Source organism: Heptranchias perlo, chromosome 17 (assembly GCF_035084215.1).
Source record: "Heptranchias perlo isolate sHepPer1 chromosome 17, sHepPer1.hap1, whole genome shotgun sequence".
Taxonomy (NCBI): domain Eukaryota; kingdom Metazoa; phylum Chordata; class Chondrichthyes; order Hexanchiformes; family Hexanchidae; genus Heptranchias; species Heptranchias perlo.
The window spans coordinates 24,335,786-24,359,397 of NC_090341.1; the positions used below are offsets into that span (position 1 = coordinate 24,335,786).

Below are 23,612 nucleotides of genomic sequence, written 5' to 3' on the forward strand. Positions count from 1 at the left end.
GCTAAAACAGTACCTAAAACTCTCAGCCAAGACACCATAAGCAGACTGGGAGCAGGAGGCAAAGCAGCCGCAGCTGAGATACTGGTAGTTCACTGGAAGAAATCCCTTGCCTGCCGAGGCAAAATGAAAGGCTGTCTGATTGAAATCCTTTCAAATGATGACAAACAATCAAATAGCGATCAACTCTTCTACCTAGTAATTTTAAATATAAAGGTAATTTCTAAATAGTTTGGCAGATGTGCTTACATGCCTAAAATTTGAGACAAATATGAGATAGGAAAAACTTTATTTATAATAAACAATACAAAATATTTGCACAGTAACACGGATTTGGATAAACTCTTCCTCTTCAATTTCTAAAATACTGTCCATACACCAGTAGGCTTTTTAATAACTTCTGTAACAGTTTTGCAATTGTACTCATTTTATCAAAACAGCAGGAAGACAAACCTAATATTGATATATTTCCATGCTTTCAGAAAAGTCAGTCATGGACTTTTATTATGTAAGGCTCATTGTGGATAGGACTTTTCACCATACAAATGGTGCTCTCTCCCGTAGCATGCGCACTCCAAACCGTTGCCACTCACGCTGGTGTATCCAGAGCTCCTGGGTTGTATCCAGACAAGCCAGAACAGCACCACCTTTCCATGCTATTAAGCGTGGATCCATATCCTAATTATAAAAAGATATAAAGTGAAAACAAATCAGCTTATGAATCTCACCAACAGAAAGGCAACTTAAAACTGTTGTAGTGCTTTTTCTCATTTTCTAGGAACACTGTAGAGGATTTTTAATCCTCTCGTGAATGTTAAAGAGAATAAAAATAACAGAGCGAGCAGGAATGGAGATTTCTTCACAGTGCTAATTAGGATATTCAACTGAATTCCTGAAGGCCAGCATATCTTGTCCAGAGAACGGTATGGTGACCACTTCTGCTTCCTTGGGAAAAGCATAGAAGGTACTTCCACCAGTAGATCCACTCCAATTCTTAAAACTACAAATTATGACCATCATTTCGAATGTTTTCAGGAGTTTGCACACATGTAAATTTCTGTAAGTGATTGAGGATGACCTTTAATCCACTGTCATTTAGTACCAGTTTCCACTACCCCAGATCAGTCTTACTTTTTAGAATGATTTCATATACAAATTAATTTTAATGGAGCAGCAATTCTAAATGAATCAAACTGTATCAATAGTTACAGCTCCTGATTGAAGCTTGATTTTCATTTATTCTATTAACCTATGCTACATTAAATTCACATGTTCTGCAAACTTCAGAACTTAGCTGTACTTATTGTGGACCAGTGCTCCCAGTGAATTTAGTTGCGTACATGCCAACTCATCTCTCAACAGCGGGATCGATTTTAACTTCCCCCACTTGTCGGAAACCAGGTTTTGGGGGGGGAGGGTGGGGACAGTTAAAATGGAGCGGGAGACTTACCCACTCCTTCCCCACTCCGATCTTGCTGACTGCAATTTTAAATTGCAGGCGATAAAGACAGCCGCCCCAAGTTCTTTAAATATGCAGATCGGGCTCCAATGGTGTCCTCAGGGGAGATTTTAACCTGAGGCCAGAATGGGGGAACAATGGTGGCTTGCCTGCCAGGGCCAGAAGACCAGTAAGGTGAGTTCTAAAAAAAAAATGTTTGAAGAAGTTTCCTCATGGGCTAGGAGGATTCCCCTCCCAGAACACTTACCATGTGCCAGAGGCCATTCCCCTGGATCCGCTGCAGAGGTTTCCTACTGCCTAATTTTAATGGCCGGACAGCCGATTTTTTTTGCTAACTTCCTGGTCCTTTGTTCGGGAAATCAGCAAGCGGCATGCTAATCAGGCCGCACCTACCTGCTGCGGCTCCCAGACAGGACTGCCACTCGCTTTGCTGCCTTCGCCCACGGAGTTAAAATGACCCCTATATTTCTACATGTGGGTGAATTCTGTTGGACTAATAATGAAGCAACCATCAGCCAGTTGAAGCCTTTGATGAGGTAGGTAAAACAGTGTAACTTTGGTGGTGAACTGTCAGTAACCCGGGTCAGGCAGAACTGTCAGTAACCCGGGTCAGGCAGAACTGTCAGTAACCCGGGTCAGGCAGAACTGTCAGTAACCCGGGTCAGGCAGAACTGTCAGTAACCCGGGTCAGGCAGAACTGTCAGTAACCCGGGTCAGGCAGAACTGTCAGTAACCCGGGTCAGGCAGAACTGTCAGTAACCCGGGTCAGGCAGAACTGTCAGTAACCCGGGTCAGGCAGTTATTTAAACTGACCCTTTAATAATATAATTCTATACCCTTATATGTTCTGATACAGTATGAAGGAGATATTTTTCTCACCTTGGGTCTTGTGATAACTTCAACATTCTCTACTATTCTTCTGAATGATGGTGGCATCTTGTTCAGAATTCTGTGTTGTAAAAATTCTTGAGCACCATGGAACATTAGACCTCCTCCAATCACCAAAATGGAACTGTACATTTTCTTTTTTGTTTCATCAGAACCTGAAAGTGTACAAAAGGTTTTTCTTATGTGATGTACAGTACCAGGAGAATATTAAAATAGTACACATTTCAAATGTTTCTTCCTTGAATTATACAAAGGGCTTTTGTTCAGAACAATTTTAATAAATTAATCCATTAAAAGTCACATACTCAAACTTCGTCCAAAATTTAGATAGTTATATTCCTTATGAGGAATTTCAGTTATTCTATTACTGCAATTTCACAAAAATAACTCGCCTCCATAAATGTGGGATGTCAGACAGAAACCTGAGCTCTACTGGTCCATCATACAGCATGCTTATATACAAATGTAGAGTGCCACTAAATTGCTATGTCAATTTAAATATACAGACTCATTTTTAAACACTTATCCTTACTAATCATATATAAATCACTCAAAGAATTCTTCGCTGAAGCATTCATACAAGACAAGGAATTAGTTTGGGGGTGTTTAAGATGAATCTGGCGCACAATTCCTGTCTTTGGTTGCAATGTTGACTTAGAGCTTTGGCTCCTTAAATTTTCTCGGTCTGGTGAATTAGAAAAGGCTGCTCCCTGCTTGGTGGATTAAAGCCAGTGAAGGAAGCAGTCATTTTGCAGCAATCAGGAATTAGCCCTTAAAAGTCCTCCAGGCTAAGGAGGTTTAAAGAGTTGTGAATGCAGCTTTCAAGTTTTGGGCAGCAGCAAATACAGAAACAGGAGGGGAGGAAATCAGTGGGAAGCAATTAGCAGTGGAGTATAGTGGATGGCAATGGACTAGATCAAGCAAGGAGCAAGAAGAGGACAGTGGACATCAGGGGAAGCAGATCAGGCCAGGCAGTGAATTGTAAAAAGGTAAGTATAGGCAGCCAACCAAGTTTTATAGCGAAGGTTTAAATTAGTGTGTTTAGAGAACTTTGTTTTTTTGTGTGTATGGTGAGCCTGGATTTTTGTGTACAAATTGTTTGTATATGAGGGTCTCACATTTTTTGTGAGATCACTGGTTTTAGCATACATATCTGGCTCGCAGGAAGAAAATGGAACAGATTAACTTTCTGCCTAAATAATAATAGAATCATAAAGATTTACAGCAAAGAAGGTGGTCATTTGGCCCATCATGTCTGTACCAGATTTTTCTTAGTAATCTGAAACTAATCCCATTGCCCTGCTCTCTCCCCATAGCATTGTATTTTCCTCTGCTTCAAATATTTAAACAATTTTCCCTTAAAAGAATGCCATGGTCTCTGTCTTAATCATTCCATGGCAAAGCATTCTATACTCCAACAACCTTCTGTGTAAAGAAATTTCTCCTTACAGGTGTCTTCATTCTGTGAACTTTTTAAATTGATACCCCTTGTCACCGACTCCCTTGACAGGGGAAATGGTCTTTTTCTAATCACTCATCAATACCCTTCATAATTTAAAAAACCTCTATTAAATCTCCTCTTAGCCTTCTCTGCTGCATTGAAGAGTGGCAACAACAACAATGAGAGAAGTAGAAAGGCAGAGAGGTACGGGAGGGAATTCCAGAGCATAGGGCATAGACAGCTGAAGGCATGGCCACCAATGGTGGAGCAATGAAAACCGGGAATATGCAAGAGGCCAGGATTGGAGAAGTGTTGAGATCTCGAAGGGTTATAGGGCTGGAGGAAGTTAGAGACAGGGAGGGGCAAGGTCACGGAAGGATTTGAAAATAAGAATGAGAATTTTTAAATTGAGGCGTTGCCGGACCAGGAGTCAATGTAGGTCAGCGAGCACAAGGGTGATTGGTGAACGGGACTTGGTGCTAGAAAGGATACGGGCAGCAGAGTTTTGGATGAGCTCAAGTTTACAGAGTGTGCAGGGTGGGTGGTCGGCCAGGAGAGCACTGGGAATAGTCAAGTCCAGAGGTAATAAAGGCATTTATGAGGGTTTCAGCAGCAGGTGAGCTGAGGCGGGGTGGAGACGGGCGATGTTATTGAGGTGAAAGTAGGTGGTCTTGGTGATGAAGCAGATATGGGGGCAGAAACTCATCTCAGGGTTTAAGAGGACAGCAAAGTTGCGAATGGTCTGATTCAGTTTCAGACAACGGCCAGGGAGAGAGATGGAGTCACATCATCTCAAGTCTCTCCTACTATAGTTTCCCATTCCAGGCATCATCCTAGTGAATATTGTACAATTTCTATGGCTTTATTGTCCTTTCTATAATGGGATGCCCAAAACTGCAGTTATTACTACTTCTTTATTCTTGTGTTCTGTGCCCCTATTTATAAAACCCAAGATGCTATTCACCTTTTGTTTTAATGGAATTATATATAACCTTCCTGTAAATGTAATATCCATTGAGACCAGTTTTTAAGTGAATTCCTGATTTATTTTTATGAAATTACAGTACTTTTCATAATTATTCTTACCACAGCAATCAATACTATGCAGTATTGATTTATCAAGCCCCAAAGCCTTTCCTTCAAATTGTGACACAGTTGTTTTTCTGGCCATCAGAGCTGCTGGTAGATCCTCAGAATCATTTCCTGCCAGTAGGCAATCATGCTGAGAAGTTCCAAGTTCTAGTTCATGAGAATGACTCTTCTCTGCACTGTCAGAATTCTGAGCGCCTGATTCTGCTTCATATCCAGCATACTTAGCCAGTGCTTTCCTCTCGGCAATAGCTTTGGCAGCCTAGGCAATTGTAGTGGTAACAAATTAACTGACTTGGTATAAAATATATGTAACTATTTCAAAGAAATTACAAGCACAGAACCATTATGATTAGCTCTGCAGATTCTTCAGCAAGCTCATATATACTCTTTTGCAGTAATGATTTAGTAGTTTCTCTTCTATTTTACTGAGCATGTCAATTTAAATAGGCTTTCTTGTTATGTGTTACCAAACTCACAATTCTTACCTGTTCCTGTTTACTCTGGGTTGCCACTAAGTAATGTTCATCATGTGGATCTTCTGAATCACCATGTGATCTGTGTTGTAATGAGGTTATCTTCTGTCCCACAATTCCAAAGGTAGCTGGATAAAACAAGGCCATTGGTGCCTATTGTACACAAATATTTAATTTATTAACTGGCATTCATAGCTCAAAATAGTTTGTCTTATTTGGTTATGAATAAGCACTCTTGATGGAAGCTTACAGGCAAATATCCCTAAGTACCTATCAAAGACAGCAAGTTCTCATTCTGTCCGAAATAAAGCAAGTCCAAAGAAGTCCCATTTTAAATTCAGAAATAAATTTATCATGGAAATATTGATAATGTATTGAGAAATGCCTTTTAAAGAGAGATTTCAGCTCATTAAAAAACTTGTAAGCTTCTTTAGTTTACTCGCAATCACAATCATCTTCCTGATGATCTCAACAATTTGCTGCTGCGATGCGGGGAAAGCACATTCTGCTTGTAACAATGCATTTTATCCACCATTAAAAGATGCTGCTACTTTTCCTTTACAATACATATTGGGAGACTGTGGTGGCTGGTTTGTTCTTTACAACTATCTTTAGACTTTCAACTGAATTTTGCTGCATGGAAATTTAAAGTTTTTGTACCCAGAAAATACTAAGATAAGAAAATAATGGCATCCACCTGGAGTGTAAAATTCAATATTGCTATTTCTCCAAAATACAATATATGGCTCAGATTGAACTTGAAATTCTTCTTTAGAAAAAAGACCAGAATAGAATTCTTCAGTCATTACAAATTATAAAGTTATTCAAAGAAAATATCTTTAAAATACACATTTCAGTCACCTGTAGCTTTTCATCTCCTTGTCGTAACTGGTATAATAATGCTGGAGAATCCGGGTGACGGATCTTGAACTCATGATCCTGAATTCCAGAGATATCCTGTTTAGTGAAGTGGAACAATAGAAAGGTTTTATTCCACACCTTTATAAAATTTTCAGCTTAACATCATCATTCAGAAAGTGTAATGACAGAATCAAGATACTTAAAACTTATCATAAAACAATCTTCCTTAAATCTTTGGGAGGTGGGGTGGGGGGGGGGTGGGAGGGCAAGAGACAGGAAGGGGTGAAAGAGGGTCTGAGAAACTCCCATTTTAATCTAGTTTATTGATGTAATCCCCAACAGAGTTATATCCTAATTACTTAAAAGGTTCCCACTAATCAGTATGGGATTACTTGTAAAGTTGAAAATTAATTTAGTATTTTAAGGGCTATTCTACAGAAGACTCAAGTCATGCTTGACAGGTGTCCCTTACAAAATGCAGGATATTAAAAAAAAATTTAACTTTATTTCAATAGCAGACCCATATACTTGGATGAGTGCAGCCTTTTCCTGCAGCCCTGCACTCATTTTAGGAGAATGACAGAATATTGGACGCAAGGGAAGATTTTCCTAGGTCTGTGTCCAAATGCACTGGATCAGTTAACTGCAGCGAATATTAGAAAATTGGGTGGGTCAGAGCACAGACCTTTATAGATACCCATCATTTTTCTCCATTAAATTGGTGGAGGAAAAATTAGAGTTCCTTTACAGACATGTGCTCCAATTTTGCACATCTAATTTTCCGACATTCACTGCACCCAGGTGATACAACGTGCCTGGGCACAGGCCTAGGAAAAATCTTCCCTTGCATCCAGCACTCTCTAATTTCAGTGCTGAGTTTTTTTATAATCTCATGAAAGGTGTCTGGGATAGCAGCACGCTAACAGAATGAAATTGAGTAAACTCTTGACTCACACTGGATTCAGCGTCGACCACTCTTAGATCATTATGTATCATTTCAGAGTTTGAGCTCTCGCTGAAATTTTGTGCAATAAAGGACTGGTTGCATTTTTCCACAATCCGTGGAATTGCAATTGGAAAATTAAAAGGTGGGTTAACTTCAAAAAGCAAAATACACCTAAATCTTATTTTCAAAATTATCTTTCAATTTATAAGGAAATATTTATATAATCAACTTTGACAGCCTTTCACCAAAATATTATTTAAAACATTGATGAACTATTATTTTACTCAAGATTACAAGATCTAGAATTATATTTTTCACTTGTTTTCCTGGAGTTTCCCCATTTAGACTTTTACTGGAGCCATGCTTAACCTGGTCTAGATGGCAGAATGTCTCTTTAAGGTGCTGGAGAAGAAGACAGTCCATTCGATTGAATACTTGACAATCTCTATATGGGAAACCGGACCGCTGCATAAGCCAGAAGAAACATCTGGTCACATCAGATCCTCCATATGCTAAACGCAGTCTGTAGGTCACAGATAAATCAATTTAGTCAACATACACGTTACCTTCAATTATACACATTTATTGGTGGTATAGCATTAAAAAAAATGTACAAATCTAAATAAACTGATTATTAAAAAAACTCTTGGACAAGCACATGTTCATTAAGATTTACATATATGTAAATCCTATTCATAATTGTACCCTCCCTTTACTCCACCATTGGCAGCTGTGCCTTCAGCCATCTCGGCTCCACGCTCTAGAATTCCCTCCATAAGCCCTTCCACATTGCCACCTCCCTCTCTTCCTTTAAGATCCTCCTTAAAACCACCTCTTTTACTAGACTTTTGGTCACCCCTCCAATGTCTCTTATTTTGGCTAGGCACCTATTATCGTCTGATTATGCCTCTGTAAAGCTTTTTGGGGCATTTTTCTATGTTAAAGGCACAATATAATGCAAGAAAAATATATATTCCTTTAAGTTTCACTGTATAAGGCACTAGTTCAATAAACCCAAATAAGTTTAAAAAATGAAAACAAGGTGAAGGACAGCCAAGATCACATGTCTCCCTGGACAGTAACGCACATGCTCAAAGCAGAGATGGCAATGTGCGCTTGAGGCCTGGTCTTGTTCACTTTCTTTCCCCATCCCAGATCTGTACCATCAGCCTTCGTCATAAGGTCAGAACAATCTAGTTCATGAAAACTCCTTGCTCAAAGAGCTAAAAGGCACACAAATATTTATCTTCAAATGTGCCAGATGAGACTGGTAAATGTGGTGTTCTAAGCTAAGTCCAAATGAAAAGTTCAGTCACTGTTGGAATGTGAATAGGTCTCCCAGTCAACAGCCCAACACCATAGCTGTTTTGCTGCTGTGTCACCTGTTGCAGATTTTTAAACAAGGTTTTCTTTTGACATTACAGCAGCACCAGACCAACTGTCACCATTGTGACTTAAAGCTGCAAGCTGTGGCAATGTTGTTAACATCAGGAAAATCTTAGGAGTGCAATTCATGATCAAAAACAGCAAGTCAGATTGAAAAACCATTTAATTATATGGAGCAGTGTTTAGTTTTTGAAAGTGGCATATATTAAATAAGTTACCAGTATGAGTGGAGTTGTACTCCAAATGAGTGAGACCTGACAGATCTGGATTGCAGATATTTCTTTTCTATAGTTAGTGCCTGCTTAAAAAAAATCTATGCCCAAGTTGAAACACATATGAGCTTCTTTTTCTTCAGATATAACAATACACAGCAGGTTAGGTTATTCCACTGGTTACATGGATCCAAACGACTCAAAAGAAGTTTTAATCCACCATTAAAAATGGAACATCTATCTGACCTGGTACTTCGATGTGAAACTCCATCCTCTACACAACACACGCTGGTCTTCTGGTCCCCTACATCTACAACACAAGCACTGCTTAAACCACTTCCAAATGTAGCACAGATTGATTCCTGATGGACAACAACACCTGGAAAACATTATAAAAAAGAAAATAACTAAAAACGTTCATAATCAAAAGGTGTTAAAACTGAGAAGATATGCATGAATGAGCAAATATATTTTTAAAAAGATACTTAAAAAAAATTCTGCTGATTCTCATTTAACTGAACATTAATTACCTCATTTAAAAAATGAGCAGTTATTAATCTTTTGGTTTGTCTTAAGTTCCAGTGGCATTACCTTCTGTCCCCGAGAAAAAAACCTACTCCCAGCTCCCTATCTAACTCTGTCTCCTCCACTCGTCACAATGCTGCTGCTTCCATCAACCTACATAACAAGTCTCCTGCCTCTGCTTTTAACATCTTTATCCAACCCTATACCAACTCATCCCAAACTCTGCTGCCACATCCTATCCTGGACAAAATCCCACTCACCCATCACTGATCCTCATTGACTTCCAGATGCTTCCTGTCCCCCAGCGCGCTGACTTGAAAATCTACATTCTCACATTCAGATTTTTTTCACTGCCTCATTCCTCCCTATTTTTATAACCTCCATGAACGCCTGCTCATACCTTCCACTCTTCCAGTGCTAAGATTTTGTGTTTTCCCTCTTTCCGCTGTACCAACTTGCCTCCACACTCGAACTCCCAACCTAAACTCCTTTGTCTTGCTATATCTCTCCCATCTTCAAAATCCTCCTTAAAAACCTCTTCAATAGCATATCTAGCCATCTCCTAAAGTCCCCCTCCTACTTCAGCTCAGGTCTAACCCCCAGCTGTAAAATGCCTTGTGATGCTTTGCTACATCAAAGGTACTGTATAAATGTAAGTAGTTGTTAGTGTGAATTACTTACCCATTAATTTAAATATTCTCCTCTGTTAATCCTTTCAAATAGGAAAATCATTTTAGACTTAAAATGAAAAATCATGAATGTGAAATAGAAACAGAAAATGCTGGAAATGCACAGCAGATTCATCGGCATGTGAAAGGGAAAGTAAGATTAAAGTTTAAGATTCTGAGGAAGGATCACACCCAAAACTTTACCCTTTCTTTTTCTTACAGAAACAATTTAGGAGTGCTCGTCTGTTGAATATTTTGATATAGGTCCACAGTAAAATTAAATTTGTGTGTGGCCAGAACAATAATAAATATACTATGTATGCTTACCTGAGAATCCTATATTGTTCAAAAGTAGGTTTATCAGCTCTTTAACATGTTGTCTGTTGTAGATATCTGGGATTAGCAGAATACACCTGTAATACTTGTGTAATCAAAACAAAAGAATTAAATAAATCCCAGAATTATAGAAATATTTTTAGAAGTTCAATACAAAAAGAAAAATGTGTCAACAGAAAGTGTCTTAATGTATTTATTATATATTAAAAATGTTGAATGGGTCGCAACATTGTTTCAAAATGCTTTGAAAACTCTATGTTCTAGCTATCTATGGCAAAATACACTTTAAAAGTTTAAAGCTTAATATTTTGCCCCAAATGCTCTACATGGACTTCACCACATAATCTAAGTTGACACTTCAGTGCAGTATTGAAAAAGGGCTGTTTTCTCTGCTGTTCCCTCAAAAGATGGCTTTCCAATTGTAAATATTGATGCTGTATTTGCGAAAGGTCCATTTGTGCTGGATTAATGGCTGCCACTGAATCTTCATAGTCAGTGTGAAGAAAAGGTAATATAGACATAGCTTACTTGCATACATGTGGAATTTACACATAATCAAATACAAACGATCAGCAACAGTTGATGTAACAAATTTGGTAACCTACAAATTTCTTTAAAAGCAAATATGGCTGCAAATATCTCCTACATGTTGATTTGATTAGTTATATTGCTTACAACGAAGACATGTCTCTCAAGTGAAGAAATTAAAATACCCCCCCACCCCCCATGTAGTGGATATGCGGAATAGATTCCCAGCAAAAGATGTCAACGCTTTATCAGTTAGCTCTTTCCAAAAAAGGGCCAAATAAATATTTTGTTAGGAATGGGATTGAAGATTATGAAGAAAGAACTCGCACTTTTATGTCCTCATGATGTCTCGAAATGCTTCACAGCTATGGAATTGGTTTTGAAGTGCAGTCATTGTAGTTTTGTAGGTAAATGCAACTGCCAATTTGCATATAGCAAGGTACCGCAAACAGCAACAAGACAAATGACCAGTTAATCTGTTTTTGATTGAGGAATAAATGTTGGCCAGGACACAAATAGTACCATGGGATCATTTACGTCCACCTACACAGGCAGTTGGGGCCTCAGTTTAACATATCAACTGAAAGACGGCTCCTCCAATAATGCAGCACTTCTTTAGTATTGCATTGAAGTGTCAACCTAGGTATGTGCTCAAGTCCCTGGAGTGGGACTTGAAACCACGACCTCCAGGTGACAGTACTACCAGTGGGCCAAGCTGACACCTATTAGGGATAAACATAGTTACAGTTGATCAAATATTCTATGGGACATGATGGTTTCGTGGTCACAGAAGCCACCTGTTAAAAGCAACTTGACAGGTTTGAATAGTGGAGGTGTAATTGTTGATGGATATTTGTATTTTTACTGGACTGTCTTTGGGTCAGAGAAATTTCTGCAGACTCTCCGTTAAGAGATTAAACAGAACAGAATTCATGATGGGGCAGATTGAACACAGCCTCTGGATAATAGTCTTGATAGACCAAATAGTTTTCAAATTCTATGCAATGTGTTCTTACATACTCAGACAATACGAACACATTCTAGCTTGGGTGCCTGTGTATATGTATCTAGGATAGTCTGAAGTACTAACTTCCAGTTACTGTTTAGAAGTACTCCTGTACACATCCATAACCTGTGTCACTGGAGCAACTTTCAAGTTGTTCATTATGCAAAGTGATTCAAAAGTGGCAGGTGTCCAAAGGAGGGAACAAAAAAATCTTCTACAAATTAGAAATATTTTTTATGTAGGTGGGGACAGTACTTTATTCTGAAATTTTGTATATATGTTCTGTAGAATTAAATGGAAGATCTCCTTTAAGTGATTTTTTTTTGGGCCAGATTACATATTTTAATAAGCTTACCATTATCTTCTGCATAAGATGTTACTGCATTTCTCAATTTTACTGTAAAAACAAACTCCAGCAAATGAACCTTCAGTGTGTTGGGTACACACTTACTCATATGGGTGTGATCATTTACTGAGAGCTGCCGCTGACTTTGTACATCTAGTGTAAAGAATCTTGATTTGCTGAGAAACCAGTCTTGCAGCCAATTTTCAGCAAGTAAAAGCTCAAGTTTTTGGAAGTTGCTGACACCTCCAAAATGGACGATGGAAACCAGGAGGAAGAAAGGTATAGAAAAGATAGATGAGGATAGGTTAAAGGGGGAAAAAGTAAAAATAACATTAGAAAAAAAGAGGGAGAAGGGGAAATAGGGTTCAAGTGTTTATTTTTATTCTGAATTAAATTTCTAGTACGGTATTAATTTTACTCCTGAAAATTGTATTTGTGCCTGTTCCACCATCACAGTGCATCATTTCCCCGGACTTGCTGAGAATCTAATGGTTGAAAGTGGAAATGGTACACTGTTGACACAAACACATACAACAATAAAAAGTACGGAAGAAATTATGTAATAAAAAAAATCTTAATGTTGTTTCATTGAACTTCTCATGAATATAGCAATTTTTGATAAAGGCTTATCAGGAATTAGTTGTATAACTGAATTAATTAGAAGAGAATTATGCAACAAAAGTGAATAGCTTACAATCCATTTGATTTTTTAAAGTTGAAATGCAGCTTTATAATAAAACATTCTAACTATAGCATATGATTGACGGCAGTGGTCAATAATTGAAGTATTTCATAATAGAATAAATCCTGATACACTTCAGAGTTTTACTGTTTTCATCAAGAAAGTTCAGTTATTAACCTTTAAATCTTTACAGGGAATTTCTAGGAACTTCTGAATAACATACGTCCATACAGTCTCCAGATCAGCTAGTACTGCAGTGAGAGAACCTCCAGGTCCTGCATGAAGGTTAAACTGACCTCTGCGAATTGGCCAATGTATATTGTAGCAGTCTGATGGATTTACATACAACGCCTGTTGGAACAGAATGGGAGGATAATACTGTTCATCATGTTTAACTTTGGATTGTACTATTTCAATTCTATTATGAAACAAATTTGCTGCTCTATCAGTTACTAAATTAATTAAAAAGCTAGACAGATCAAATTCTAATAACACCGATGCAGACCAGCTGGGCTGAATGGCCTGTTTTTGTGCTGTAAATTCTATGTAAATAAAAGTAGACAGAACAAGAAGAAGAGGCTAACATGACAGATTAGAAGACGAGTGAATTAGGTACTTCAGTGGTTGGGATAGATCTCTGAGAAACCACTATCATTACTGCCTAATGATCAACAGTTGCCACAGTGAAGAAAATCACACTCTTTCTTATTAGTAAAGTTACACAAAGAACCTTAGAACAAGTATAAAATAATTTTCACAACATTGGTTGGTTAAACTAAAATGAAATTGTTAATACCAACATTTCCAACTGCAGAAGAAAAAATGTGATAACCAGCATGATTATGAAGTTTGTATATTTGGTGGCATAAGAGGCTATGAAGAAACAAAACAGCAGAATGGCTCACAAATCATACCCTAGTACAAGCACAAAGGTCCAGAGAAAATGTGCTAGAGTGTCAACGGGTAAGCCCAGTCTTCCTGTTGTCTCAATGGATGTAAAGCAAGCAAGTTAGCCCTACATTTGAACTTTTATGTACAATAAACAAATAGAAAGAAAAGAAAGAGAACTCAGACAATCAAGAACTTGCATTTAAATGGGGCCTTTCGTGAACTCAGGACATCCCAAAGCATCTAACAATGCACACAGTAATCCACATCAGTGGCAGAATGTCTATTTATATAGAACACACACACACACATAGGACTACCCAAGGTTTACATATAAAAGTAAAAAAAAAGTTTTACCTCTTCTCCTACAAGAAACTCAGGTTGATGTGAGGTGTTTGTCCATTTGACCCCAGAATTGGTGTCCAAGACTGCCGGTCTCATCTGCTTGTTATATGCCCTCACCTGAAAAGTATATATAACGTTATAATGTGCCCTCCACTACTCGGAATGCTATCAAATGCAACCATATCTACTGAGGAAACATTTGCACCGCCAACTGCTGGAGTTTCAAACAAATGTCTGTTTCCGTGCACAAATATTTACAGTCTAGACTCTATGGAAAATGTCAAATTATAAAGTGAGTTGCCGATCACACTTTATTGTATCAAAGTTATATTTTAATACATAAAGCTGCCCAGGCCCTAAGCTCTGGAATTCCCTCCCTAAACCTCTCCGCCTCTCTCTCCTCCGTTAAGACGCTCCTTAAAACCTCTCTCTTTGACCAAGCTTTTGGTCACCTGTCTTAGTTTTGTTTGCGAATCGCTCCTGTGAAGTGTCTTGGGACATTTTATTATGTTAAAGGCGCTATATAAATGCAAATTGTTGATGTTGTTCAATAAGGCATGCAGATATTAACCAACAGGTTTTTTTTAAAAGAAGAGATGTCCACATTTTCCCATGTGCAAAATCAGTGCTGTGACAAAATCTTACTCCAGCAAACTGTATTACTCTACCTGGTCTGGGGGAGCTGGTATTCGCCTCGCACCATTTGACATCTTTTTGGACCATATGGCCTGATCCACCATTTTAAGACCATTCTGTCTTTGGTCATTACTTTCTGGTTTCTAAAAAAAAAAGAAACAATTTAATTTATTTGTGGATTTTCAAATTTAGATTATCTTCATGTTGGCAATTAAATTAATCATTAGGCAGTAATGATAGAGATTTCACTAAAGTAGCAATCACTGAGAAGATATAAAGGCAATGCTAAAACATACAATACTATAGTACAATTCCTGCTGTGCTATACAATTCCCTTCCTGTAGTTAGTTATTGGAATCTAATCATTTTTATTATAAAAGGTTTTAAAAAGGCTTTAAATGACTGCTTGCTGTATCAGCACTGAGCAGAATATTTACATAGATCTGCTCTGACAACACGATCAAAAGCATCCAACGTAACATTCTAAGTATAGCAAATGTCTCACACAAATGAGATATGGCACTGATCTTATTGTGTACCAGTTCGGTTTTATCCCCACAGTGAAATTTATTGTCCTACTATGCCTTTGTCTATCATTTGATAGTTCAATTTTTCTACCTTCTGGCTATTAATTTTGATTCCAAAAATCTTCTTTGTGAAGAAATAGCTGGTTTTTCTATTTCTAATTTAAGTTTATTTTTGACTGATAAGCACTTGCTGCATTGCAGATTTTGCCTCAGAACTGCACTAGAAGATCATTAAAAGGTCTTTTCATGCACAAATTATGTACCTTTTCTGGAGTTTCTGTGCCGGTCAAGTTAATGATTGTCAGAGGTTGGGATTGGAACTCTCCCACATTTTTAACCCAGTGTCAAGCATGGTCAGGTCAGGTATAACACAACCAAATGCAAAGTAAAGCTCCTTCTACTGTTCCAGAATAATGCACCTGGACCCCAACCTTAGAACCTAACGCAACATTGTAAGTTTTCATTTCCCAAAAAAACCTGACGCTAATTTATGCCGAGTGAGCACTCACTTGGAAATGGGCTGTGACAAAACCAAACTTATTTCGTGAGCTGGCAAGGATATAAGACTTTTATCCCAACTATCTGGGTTAAATTCAGACCAAGATTCCAATACTAATTTTTGAGGAAGAACAAGGAAAAAACTGTTTATTAAATTTGGTGATAATTTAAAAGTGAATTTTCAAGCTATTGTGTTGATGTATAACTTCTTACAAATTGGGACACTTGAAGAATTGGGTATTTTTACAATGTTTATTTCTGGATCAAAGAGCAGTCAAAGCTTCAGCAGTCTCATGTTGTCATTTATACTTCCCTTCCCCCCACTGCAAACGATTCAAAAACATCAATTATCTAACTAAAATCTATATAAATGGTGTGAAGATCAATAAGTTTAATAGTGAGCTGCAAAAACAAAGTCCGTATGCTATGTTACTTGTGTGCAGATTGAAAATCATAATGAGGAAATAAAAAACACATTTCTCCAGTGAAAATGAAATTGGTCTTCTCAGGCAAAAATTGGCTCATAGGATTTAACCCTAAACATGAATTCTTCACCTTGTCACAACCCAAATGTCAGCAGACTAAAAGGCTGAACTCAATCACTATAAAGAGGATAAAGCGAAAAAGCAAGCTTACATTGAGACCATCCCTTTGGAGCCATGGGTCCTCATATCGAGTCTGTCCTTGTTGTTTATGTCTTCGGGCGATGACATGAGACACACCAACAGGAAGTGTATCTGCAGCTCGACCAATCCTCAGAGTGGATGAACCAGGATGAATAACCACTATGAAGTTACTCTGGATTGGCTTCAAAAGTAAATATTAAAAGGCTCAGTTTATAATCCATCATATGAACATACAAAAGAAAAACGAAGGATGAGAAAAGGCATTGAAGTTCAACCTTCTAGTACCCTAACCCCTGCTGGTAGATTATTCCAAACATTTATTAATCTTTGGGTAAAGTTTTTTCTAACATTTTTAAAATTCACTTTTCACTAATTTGTTTTAAATTCTCTGATCCCACTTTCCTGTCTTAGATAAGGTAAGCCTAAAGTACGTAATTAAGTATACCTCCCTTAACTGCTTTCTTTCTAGACTGTACAGCTCAAGTTTAAAGCACTTTGGGTCACTTGCATTGGGCTAGATTTTGCTGTCAAAATAACGGTGAGGCTAATGGCCCTCGCCGTTATTTATGCGTAAATGGTACAGTACCTACAGGCAAGGGGCTGGTTAAATGCCAGTATCCAAAAGCGTTAGCTTTGTGAAAACAGCATTTTGCTGTCTGCCTCACCATTGGCATGTATTGAACGTCATGAAGTTGCTGTATTTGTACGGTAGATACGAACTAACCCGCCGCAGACATTTAGGGCTAGTAATTACAAGCACCCTTATAAATACCCTTGTAACGACGTGGTAAGTGTTAATGACTGCCAATCAACCTCTTCGACACCAAAAATTATAAGTGTAGAGTCTCATTCCTTCAGGTTTTGAATTGTTTTAGGGAGATTTTAAAAATGTTAAATTTAATTTTAAAAAAAAATTTCTTAATTTTTCTTTCTCACTTTTTACTCTCTCTCTCTTAATCCAATCTTTCTTTTCGTCTCTTAAATTTCTCTTTCTGTACCTGATTTGACATCACTAGGTGGGAAAGTAATCTGTGAGGAGGACACAGAGTCTGCAAAGTGATATAGACAGGTTAAGTGCATGGGCAAGAAGGTGGCAGATGGAGTATAATGTGGGGAAATGTGAGGTTATTCACTTTGATAGGAAGAATAGAAAATCAGAATATTTTTTAAATGGTGAGAAACTATTAGATGTTGGTGTTCAGAGAGACTTGGGTGTCCTCATACAAGAAACACAAAAAGTTAGCATGCAGGTACAACAAGCAATTAGGAAAGCAAATAGCATGTTGGCCTTTATTGCAAGGGGATTGGAGTACAAGAGTAAGGGAGTCTTGCTACAATTGTACAGGGCTTTGGTGAGACCTCACCTGGAGTACAGCGTACAGTTTTGGTCTCCTTATCTAAGGAAGGATATACTTGCTTTAGAGGCAGTTCACTAGATTAATTCCTGGGATGAGAGGGTTGTCCTACGAGGAGAGATTGAGTAGAATGGGCCTATACTCGCGGGAGTTTAGAAGAATGAAACATATAAGATTCTGAGGGGGCTTGACAGGGTAGATGCTGAGAGGTAGTTTCCACGGCTCGAGAGTCTAGAACTAGGGAGCGTAGTCGCAGGATAAAGGGTCGGCCATTCAAGACTGAGATGAGGAGGAATTTCTTCACTCAGAAGGTTGTGAAGCTTTGGAGTTCTCTACCCTAGAGGGCTATGGATGCTGAGTTGTTGAGTATATTCAAGGCTGAGATAGATAGATTGTTGGACTCTAGGTGAATCAAGGGATATGGGGATTGGGCAGGTAACTGCAGTTTAGGTCAAAGATCAGCCATGATCTAATTGAATGGCAGAGCAGGCTCAAGGGGCCGTATGGCCTACTCCTGTTCCTATTTCTTATAAATTCATACCCTTTAATTCACTCCCCCTTCTGCTGTTTATTTCCCAATCCTTAAATCTCATTGGTTATGGGGATACCCTGTTATTTGCCCTGTTCACTCAGGTCCCAGATGCCCTGTTTCCCTCGCTGTGTCTTTATTGCAAGGGGATTGGATCAGCTCATATTTTCAGCAACTTAGTGGGCAAGAAAATGTTGAGCTGAAGGGTGCAGGGGCTAGTTTAACTAACAGCAGACACCGTTAGATGGCCTGCTACAGCAAAATCTAGCTCATTATGTTGACAGTGGTATATATGTTATCCTCAGTCATAACTCATCCCATATGCACTTGGAGACTCATTGTGTTGCTCGCCTATATATCCTTTCCAATGCATGTGTATGTTTTTCTAAGTTTCCTTCAACACAATCTCAGGATTAGGCCTGTTTGTTGACAATTCCAGTATTCAACTCCTCTGATAATGAAGCAGGCAATGCTATCCTACAGCGGAACTGAACATCTTAGCTTACCATATAAATGCCAGGCAAAGAAGCCCAGCCACCTCCCCCGACCTTCAATGGCACCACCACAGCCAAATCCCTTACCACCAACATCCTGGGGAGGGGAAGGGGGTCATCATTGACCAAGAGCTTGACTGGACCAGCCATATCAATACCACAGTGACAAGAATAGGGCAGGAGTTGGGTACTCTGTGATGATAGCTCACCTTCCTGATTTCTCAAATCCTTTCCACCATCTAAAAGCTCAAGTCAGGAGTGTGATGGAATACTCGCTACTCCCCTAGATGGGTGCAACCACAACAACACTGGAGCTCAACGCCATTCAGAATATAGCAGTCTGCTTGATTGGCATTCATCACTAGATTCAATATCAATTCTCTCAACCACTCCTGCTCACTGACTGCAGTATGTAGTATCTGTGGATGCACTACAGCAACAGACCAACCTTACCATAATGGCATCTCCCAGGCCATGACCTCCACTTTCTTAAATTTCAAAATATACTTTATTCCATAAAATTTAAAGATACACACAGTTTACACACAGTTCAAATAAGGGGCACAAAATGCATCACAGCAGTTCAAAGCAATACAATGCTGATCATATACACTATGATCTCATTGTTACAATTTTAAAACACAGTACATATTTTCTAATACATTCTGTACAATACAAGGTGGAGTGGCTCTATACGGTGGCCATTCCCCACAGAGCCTTTGCATAGGTCGCACCTTCAGTGTGTCCTGCAGCACGTACTCCCTGACCTTTGAATGTGCCAGTTGGCAACAGTCGGTTGTGGACAGCTCCTTCAGCTGGAAGACCAGCAGGTTTTGGGCGGACCAAAGGGCCTCCTTCACCGAGTTGATGGTCTTCCAGCTGCAGGTGATATCTGTCTCGGTGTGCGTCGCGGGGAACAGCCCGTACAGCACAGCATCCTGTGTTACCGAACTGTTTGGGATGAACCAGGACAGATACCAACGCATCTCTCTCCACACCCTCTGCGCAAATGGACAGCCCATCAGGAGGTGGACGACGGTCTCCTCTCCGCCACAGCCTCGAGCGCAGCTCCGCTGGCGCTGAGGTTCCATGCGTGTTGGAAGGACCGCACTGGGAGGGCCTCTCTCACCACCATCCAGGCTTCATTCTGGTGCCTGTTGGTCAGTTCCGGTGAGGAGACGTTCTGCCAAATGGCATCGATCGTCTGGTCAGGGAAGAAGCCGACTCTTAGAATGTTCCAGACAAAGTGGAAGATAACTCGGTTGACTGTGACGGCGGAGTTGTGGGGAATGGGCCAGACCCTGGCCACGTAGAGCAACACCGCGAGTACCTCACACCTTATTACCAGTTCCTGCCGGTTATGGAGAGGGATCGCTCCACCCACATACCAAGCTTTTGTTTGGCCTTGGCGATCCGCTCCTCCCAGTTCTTTGTGCAGGCCAGGGGCCCTCCCGAATCAGATCCCCAGCACCTTCAGACAGTTGGATCTGACGGTGAAGGGGACAAGGGACCGGGCCTCCCACCTGCCAGAGAACTTGGCTAGCTTTTACTTCGGTTCACTCTGGCCCCCAAGGCCAGCTTAAAACGGTCGTAGATGCCCATCAGTGTGTGGACCGACTGCTGATCGGAGCAGAAGTCGGTGACGTCGTCCATGTACAGGGAGGCCTTAACCTGAGAGCCTCCGCTGCCTGGGATTGTCACCCCCCCCTGATGCCTGCGTCCTTCCTGATGGACGCAGCAACCAGTTCAATACAAACTACGAACAAGACCGCAGAGGACAGTCCTGCCTGACTCCAGTTCTGGTCGGAAAGCTCTCTGACTCACACCCATTGATTAGGACTGCGCTATAGATGTCCACGTAGAGCAGTCATAGCCAAACATGGATTCCCTCCCCAAAGCTCATTTTGGAGAGCATGTCCATCATGGACGTGTGGGATATTCTGTCACAGGTCTTCTCCTGGTCCAGGCTGATGAGGCAGGTGTTCACCCCTCTGTCCTGCACGTAGGCCATCGTATCCCTGAGCAGCGCAAGGTTATCAGAGATCTTCCTGCCAGGTACAGTACAGGTCGGATCCGGGTGGATCACCCGCTCCAGTACAGACTTGAGCCAGTTGGCGACGGCCTTGGACAGAATCTTGTAGTCGACATTTAGCAAGGAAATGGGTCTCCGATTTTTGATTTCTTCCCTTTCCCCCTTCCACTTGTAGATGAGGGTGATGATGCCTTTCCTCATGGACTCTGACATGCTTCCTGCCAGAAGCATACTCCTGTTCACTTCCAGTAGGTCTATCCAGTCCCACAGAGCAGAGTACAACTCGACCAGTAAGCTGTCGCTTCCGGGAATTCTGCTCATCTCGAGGTACTGGACGGCCTTTGTCAGCTCGTCCAAGGTCAGTGGCCAATCCATGCTCTCCCGCTCGCTGACCTCTAAGACTTCCATGATAGAGGACAGGAAGGGTTGGGGGGGGGGGGCGTGCTGTCTATGGGCTTCGCGTTATACAGCCCGGCTTAAAAGGATTTTCTGATCCTCAGTATGTCGGCCTGCGAGGATGTCAGCAAGCTGGCTTCCTCTTTCAGGCTGCTGATCACAGAGGTCTCTCTGTGCAGCTTTTGGGAGAAGAAGCACAAGCACTTCTCGCCCTGCTCCATAGAACGGACTCTGGACCTGAAGATGATCTTTGAGGCCTCGGAGGTGAACAGCTAGGCTTGCTGGCCCTTCACCTCTCGGAGTTCCTCCCCGACATCGACTCCCATCAATTGCAGCTGGAGCAGATCTTGCATGCTTTTCTGGAGTTGCGACATTTCCCTCTCTCTCTTGCCTTCTGAACACCTTTGAGGAGGAAGAACCTCTTGATGTTCGCCTTGATCGCATCCCACCAGTGCACCGTAGAATTGAAGAGGGGTTTCGAGGTTCTCCAACCTGCGTAATCCCTCTTTAGTTCCTCGATGTTCTCCGGGGTCAACAGTCTCATGTTCAACTTCCATATCCCCTTGCGATTGACAGTCGGCCAGTAGGAGGCAGTGGTCAGAGAAGAACACCGTGTTGGACATCGGTGGATCTGGCCTTGAGCGTTGGGGACGCAAAAAGGAAGTCTATCCTAGAACGGATGAACCCATCTGGCCTGGACCAGGTGTATCTCTGCGGCGCTCCATTTGTAGGGTTGCTGAAGACGTCGCAAAGCTTTGCGTCTTTCACCACCTCCATCAAGAGTTTGGACGCGGTGTCCAGTATAAACGTCGCCCCTGCTGGATCTTCCAGCCGCAACGACAATGCAGTTAAAGTCACCGACGAGAACGATTGGTCTGGAGGTCGCCAGCAGTATAGGGTGATGCTGGAAGACCTCCATACACTTGCTCCTGAGGGTCGGGGCATACACACGAGCCTGCTCCGCCATTCAATAAGATCATGACCGATCTTTGACCTCAATTCCACTTTCCCACCCGATCCCCATATCCCTTGATTCCCCTGGAGTCCAAAAATCTACCTATCTCAGCCTTGAATATACTCAACGACCGAGCACCCACAGCCCTAGCCCTCTGGGGTAGAGAATTCCAAAGCTCCATTACCACAATAGCTGCAGTTCAAGGTAACTTGGGAGGAGCAATAAATGCTGCCTTAAAAGCATCGTTTAAATCCCGTGCAGATTTTTTTTTAAAGTTTAAAGCACCTTGTGCTGATCTCATTAGATGAAAGGTGGCAGACAAGTGCTTTCCCAATAGTCACAACTCATTCCCATTGCTCTTGAGCTGCACTCGCCTCTGCATCCTCTTCAACATATTTTTAAAGAGTTTGATTTTAACTTTTCCCCCTCTAATTAAAGCTCAGAGTAAGCTGTGTTGCTGCTCTAAGAAACCACTCGTGGGCAGTTTATGGAAGAAAGGTACATATTTACCCGATACGTTTGACAGACTCCCATCACTTTGGTACTGAGATACCGAGGGGAGGAGCTGCAGGTTGGAGACAACCGCAAGGGCCCGGCCCCAATGCCGAGCAGACGGAGGCCGCGATGTTGGATGTAACGATGCGACTGTCTCCGCCAAGCGGCGGAGCTTCGTCGCCCCGTCTCTGGCCCTGCCCCGGGCCCGTGGTCCGCCCTGACTTCTCTCGGACTCACCTCGAGTACGGACTCTGGGATGGCGGCGGGGACGATCGGCCGCTTCACCCCGCGCTGCTCCTTCTCCTTTTCTTTCTCTTTTTCTTTGCCGTTTTCCTGCTCCACTTGCGTCATTTTACCGGCCCAGGCCCAGGCCTAGCGCCCCGCAGCAGGTTCCTCTCCCGGGATGGTGCCCCTGGCTCTGCCCAAAATACTTCGCACTGGTCACCGTTTCAGAGTGTCTCTGCAGCCCGTGCTGCTTCCTGTGTTTGTGTCTCTGCAGCCCGTGCTGCTTCCTGTGTTTGTGTCTCTGCAGATCCTGTGCCCGTGCTGCTTCCTGTGTTTGTGTCTCTGCAGATCCTGTGCCCGTGCTGCTTCCTGTGTTTGTGTCTCTGCAGATCCTGTGCCCGTGCTGCTTCCTGTGTTTGTGTCTCTGCAGATCCTGTGCCCGTGCTGCTTCCTGTGTTTGTGTCTCTGCAGATCCTGTGCCCGTGCTGCTTCCTGTGTTTGTGTCTCTGCAGCCCGTGCTGCTTCCTGTGTTTGTGTCTCTGCAGATCCTGTGCCCGTGCTGCTTCCTGTGTTTGTGTCTCTGCAGATCCTGTGCCCGTGCTGCTTCCTGTGTTTGTGTCTCTGCAGCCCGTGCTGCTTCCTGTGTTTGTGTCTCTGCAGCCCGTGCTTCTTCCTGTGTTTGTGTCTCTGCAGCCCGTGCTGCTTCCTGTGTTTGTGTCTCTGCAGATCCTGTGCCTGTGCTGCTTCCTGTGTTTGTGTCTCTGC

General features: G+C 41.3%; 1 protein-coding gene across 1 annotated transcript; it reads right to left on the bottom strand.

Moving 5' to 3' along the window:
• Positions 1-286: 286 nt before the first annotated feature.
• actr8 (actin related protein 8) lies at positions 287-23,118 on the bottom strand. Its single transcript, XM_067998740.1, has 13 exons — positions 22,860-23,118; positions 16,377-16,547; positions 14,748-14,858; positions 14,092-14,196; positions 13,024-13,197; positions 10,276-10,369; positions 9,002-9,134; positions 7,527-7,680; positions 6,212-6,307; positions 5,363-5,503; positions 4,872-5,136; positions 2,336-2,499; positions 287-675 (listed from the first exon to the last, which is right to left on the bottom strand). Exons 1-13 carry the CDS (start codon positions 22,971-22,973, stop codon positions 532-534), a joined length of 1,866 nt encoding a protein of 621 aa, XP_067854841.1. The 5' UTR covers positions 22,974-23,118; the 3' UTR covers positions 287-531.
• Positions 23,119-23,612: the final 494 nt, after the last annotated feature.

Coding starts and splice junctions, on each gene's coding strand:
- actr8 (XM_067998740.1), bottom strand. CDS start 22,973: ATGACGCAAGTGGAGCAGGAAAACGGCAAAGAAAAAGAGAAAGAAAAG. Junction 6,308..7,526: donor CATTCTGCCATCTAGACCAG/GTTAAGCATGGC, acceptor TTCACTAAACAG/GATATCTCTGGAATTCAGGA. Junction 5,504..6,211: donor AAGGAGATGAAAAGCTACAG/GTGACTGAAATG, acceptor TGTGTACAATAG/GCACCAATGGCCTTGTTTTA.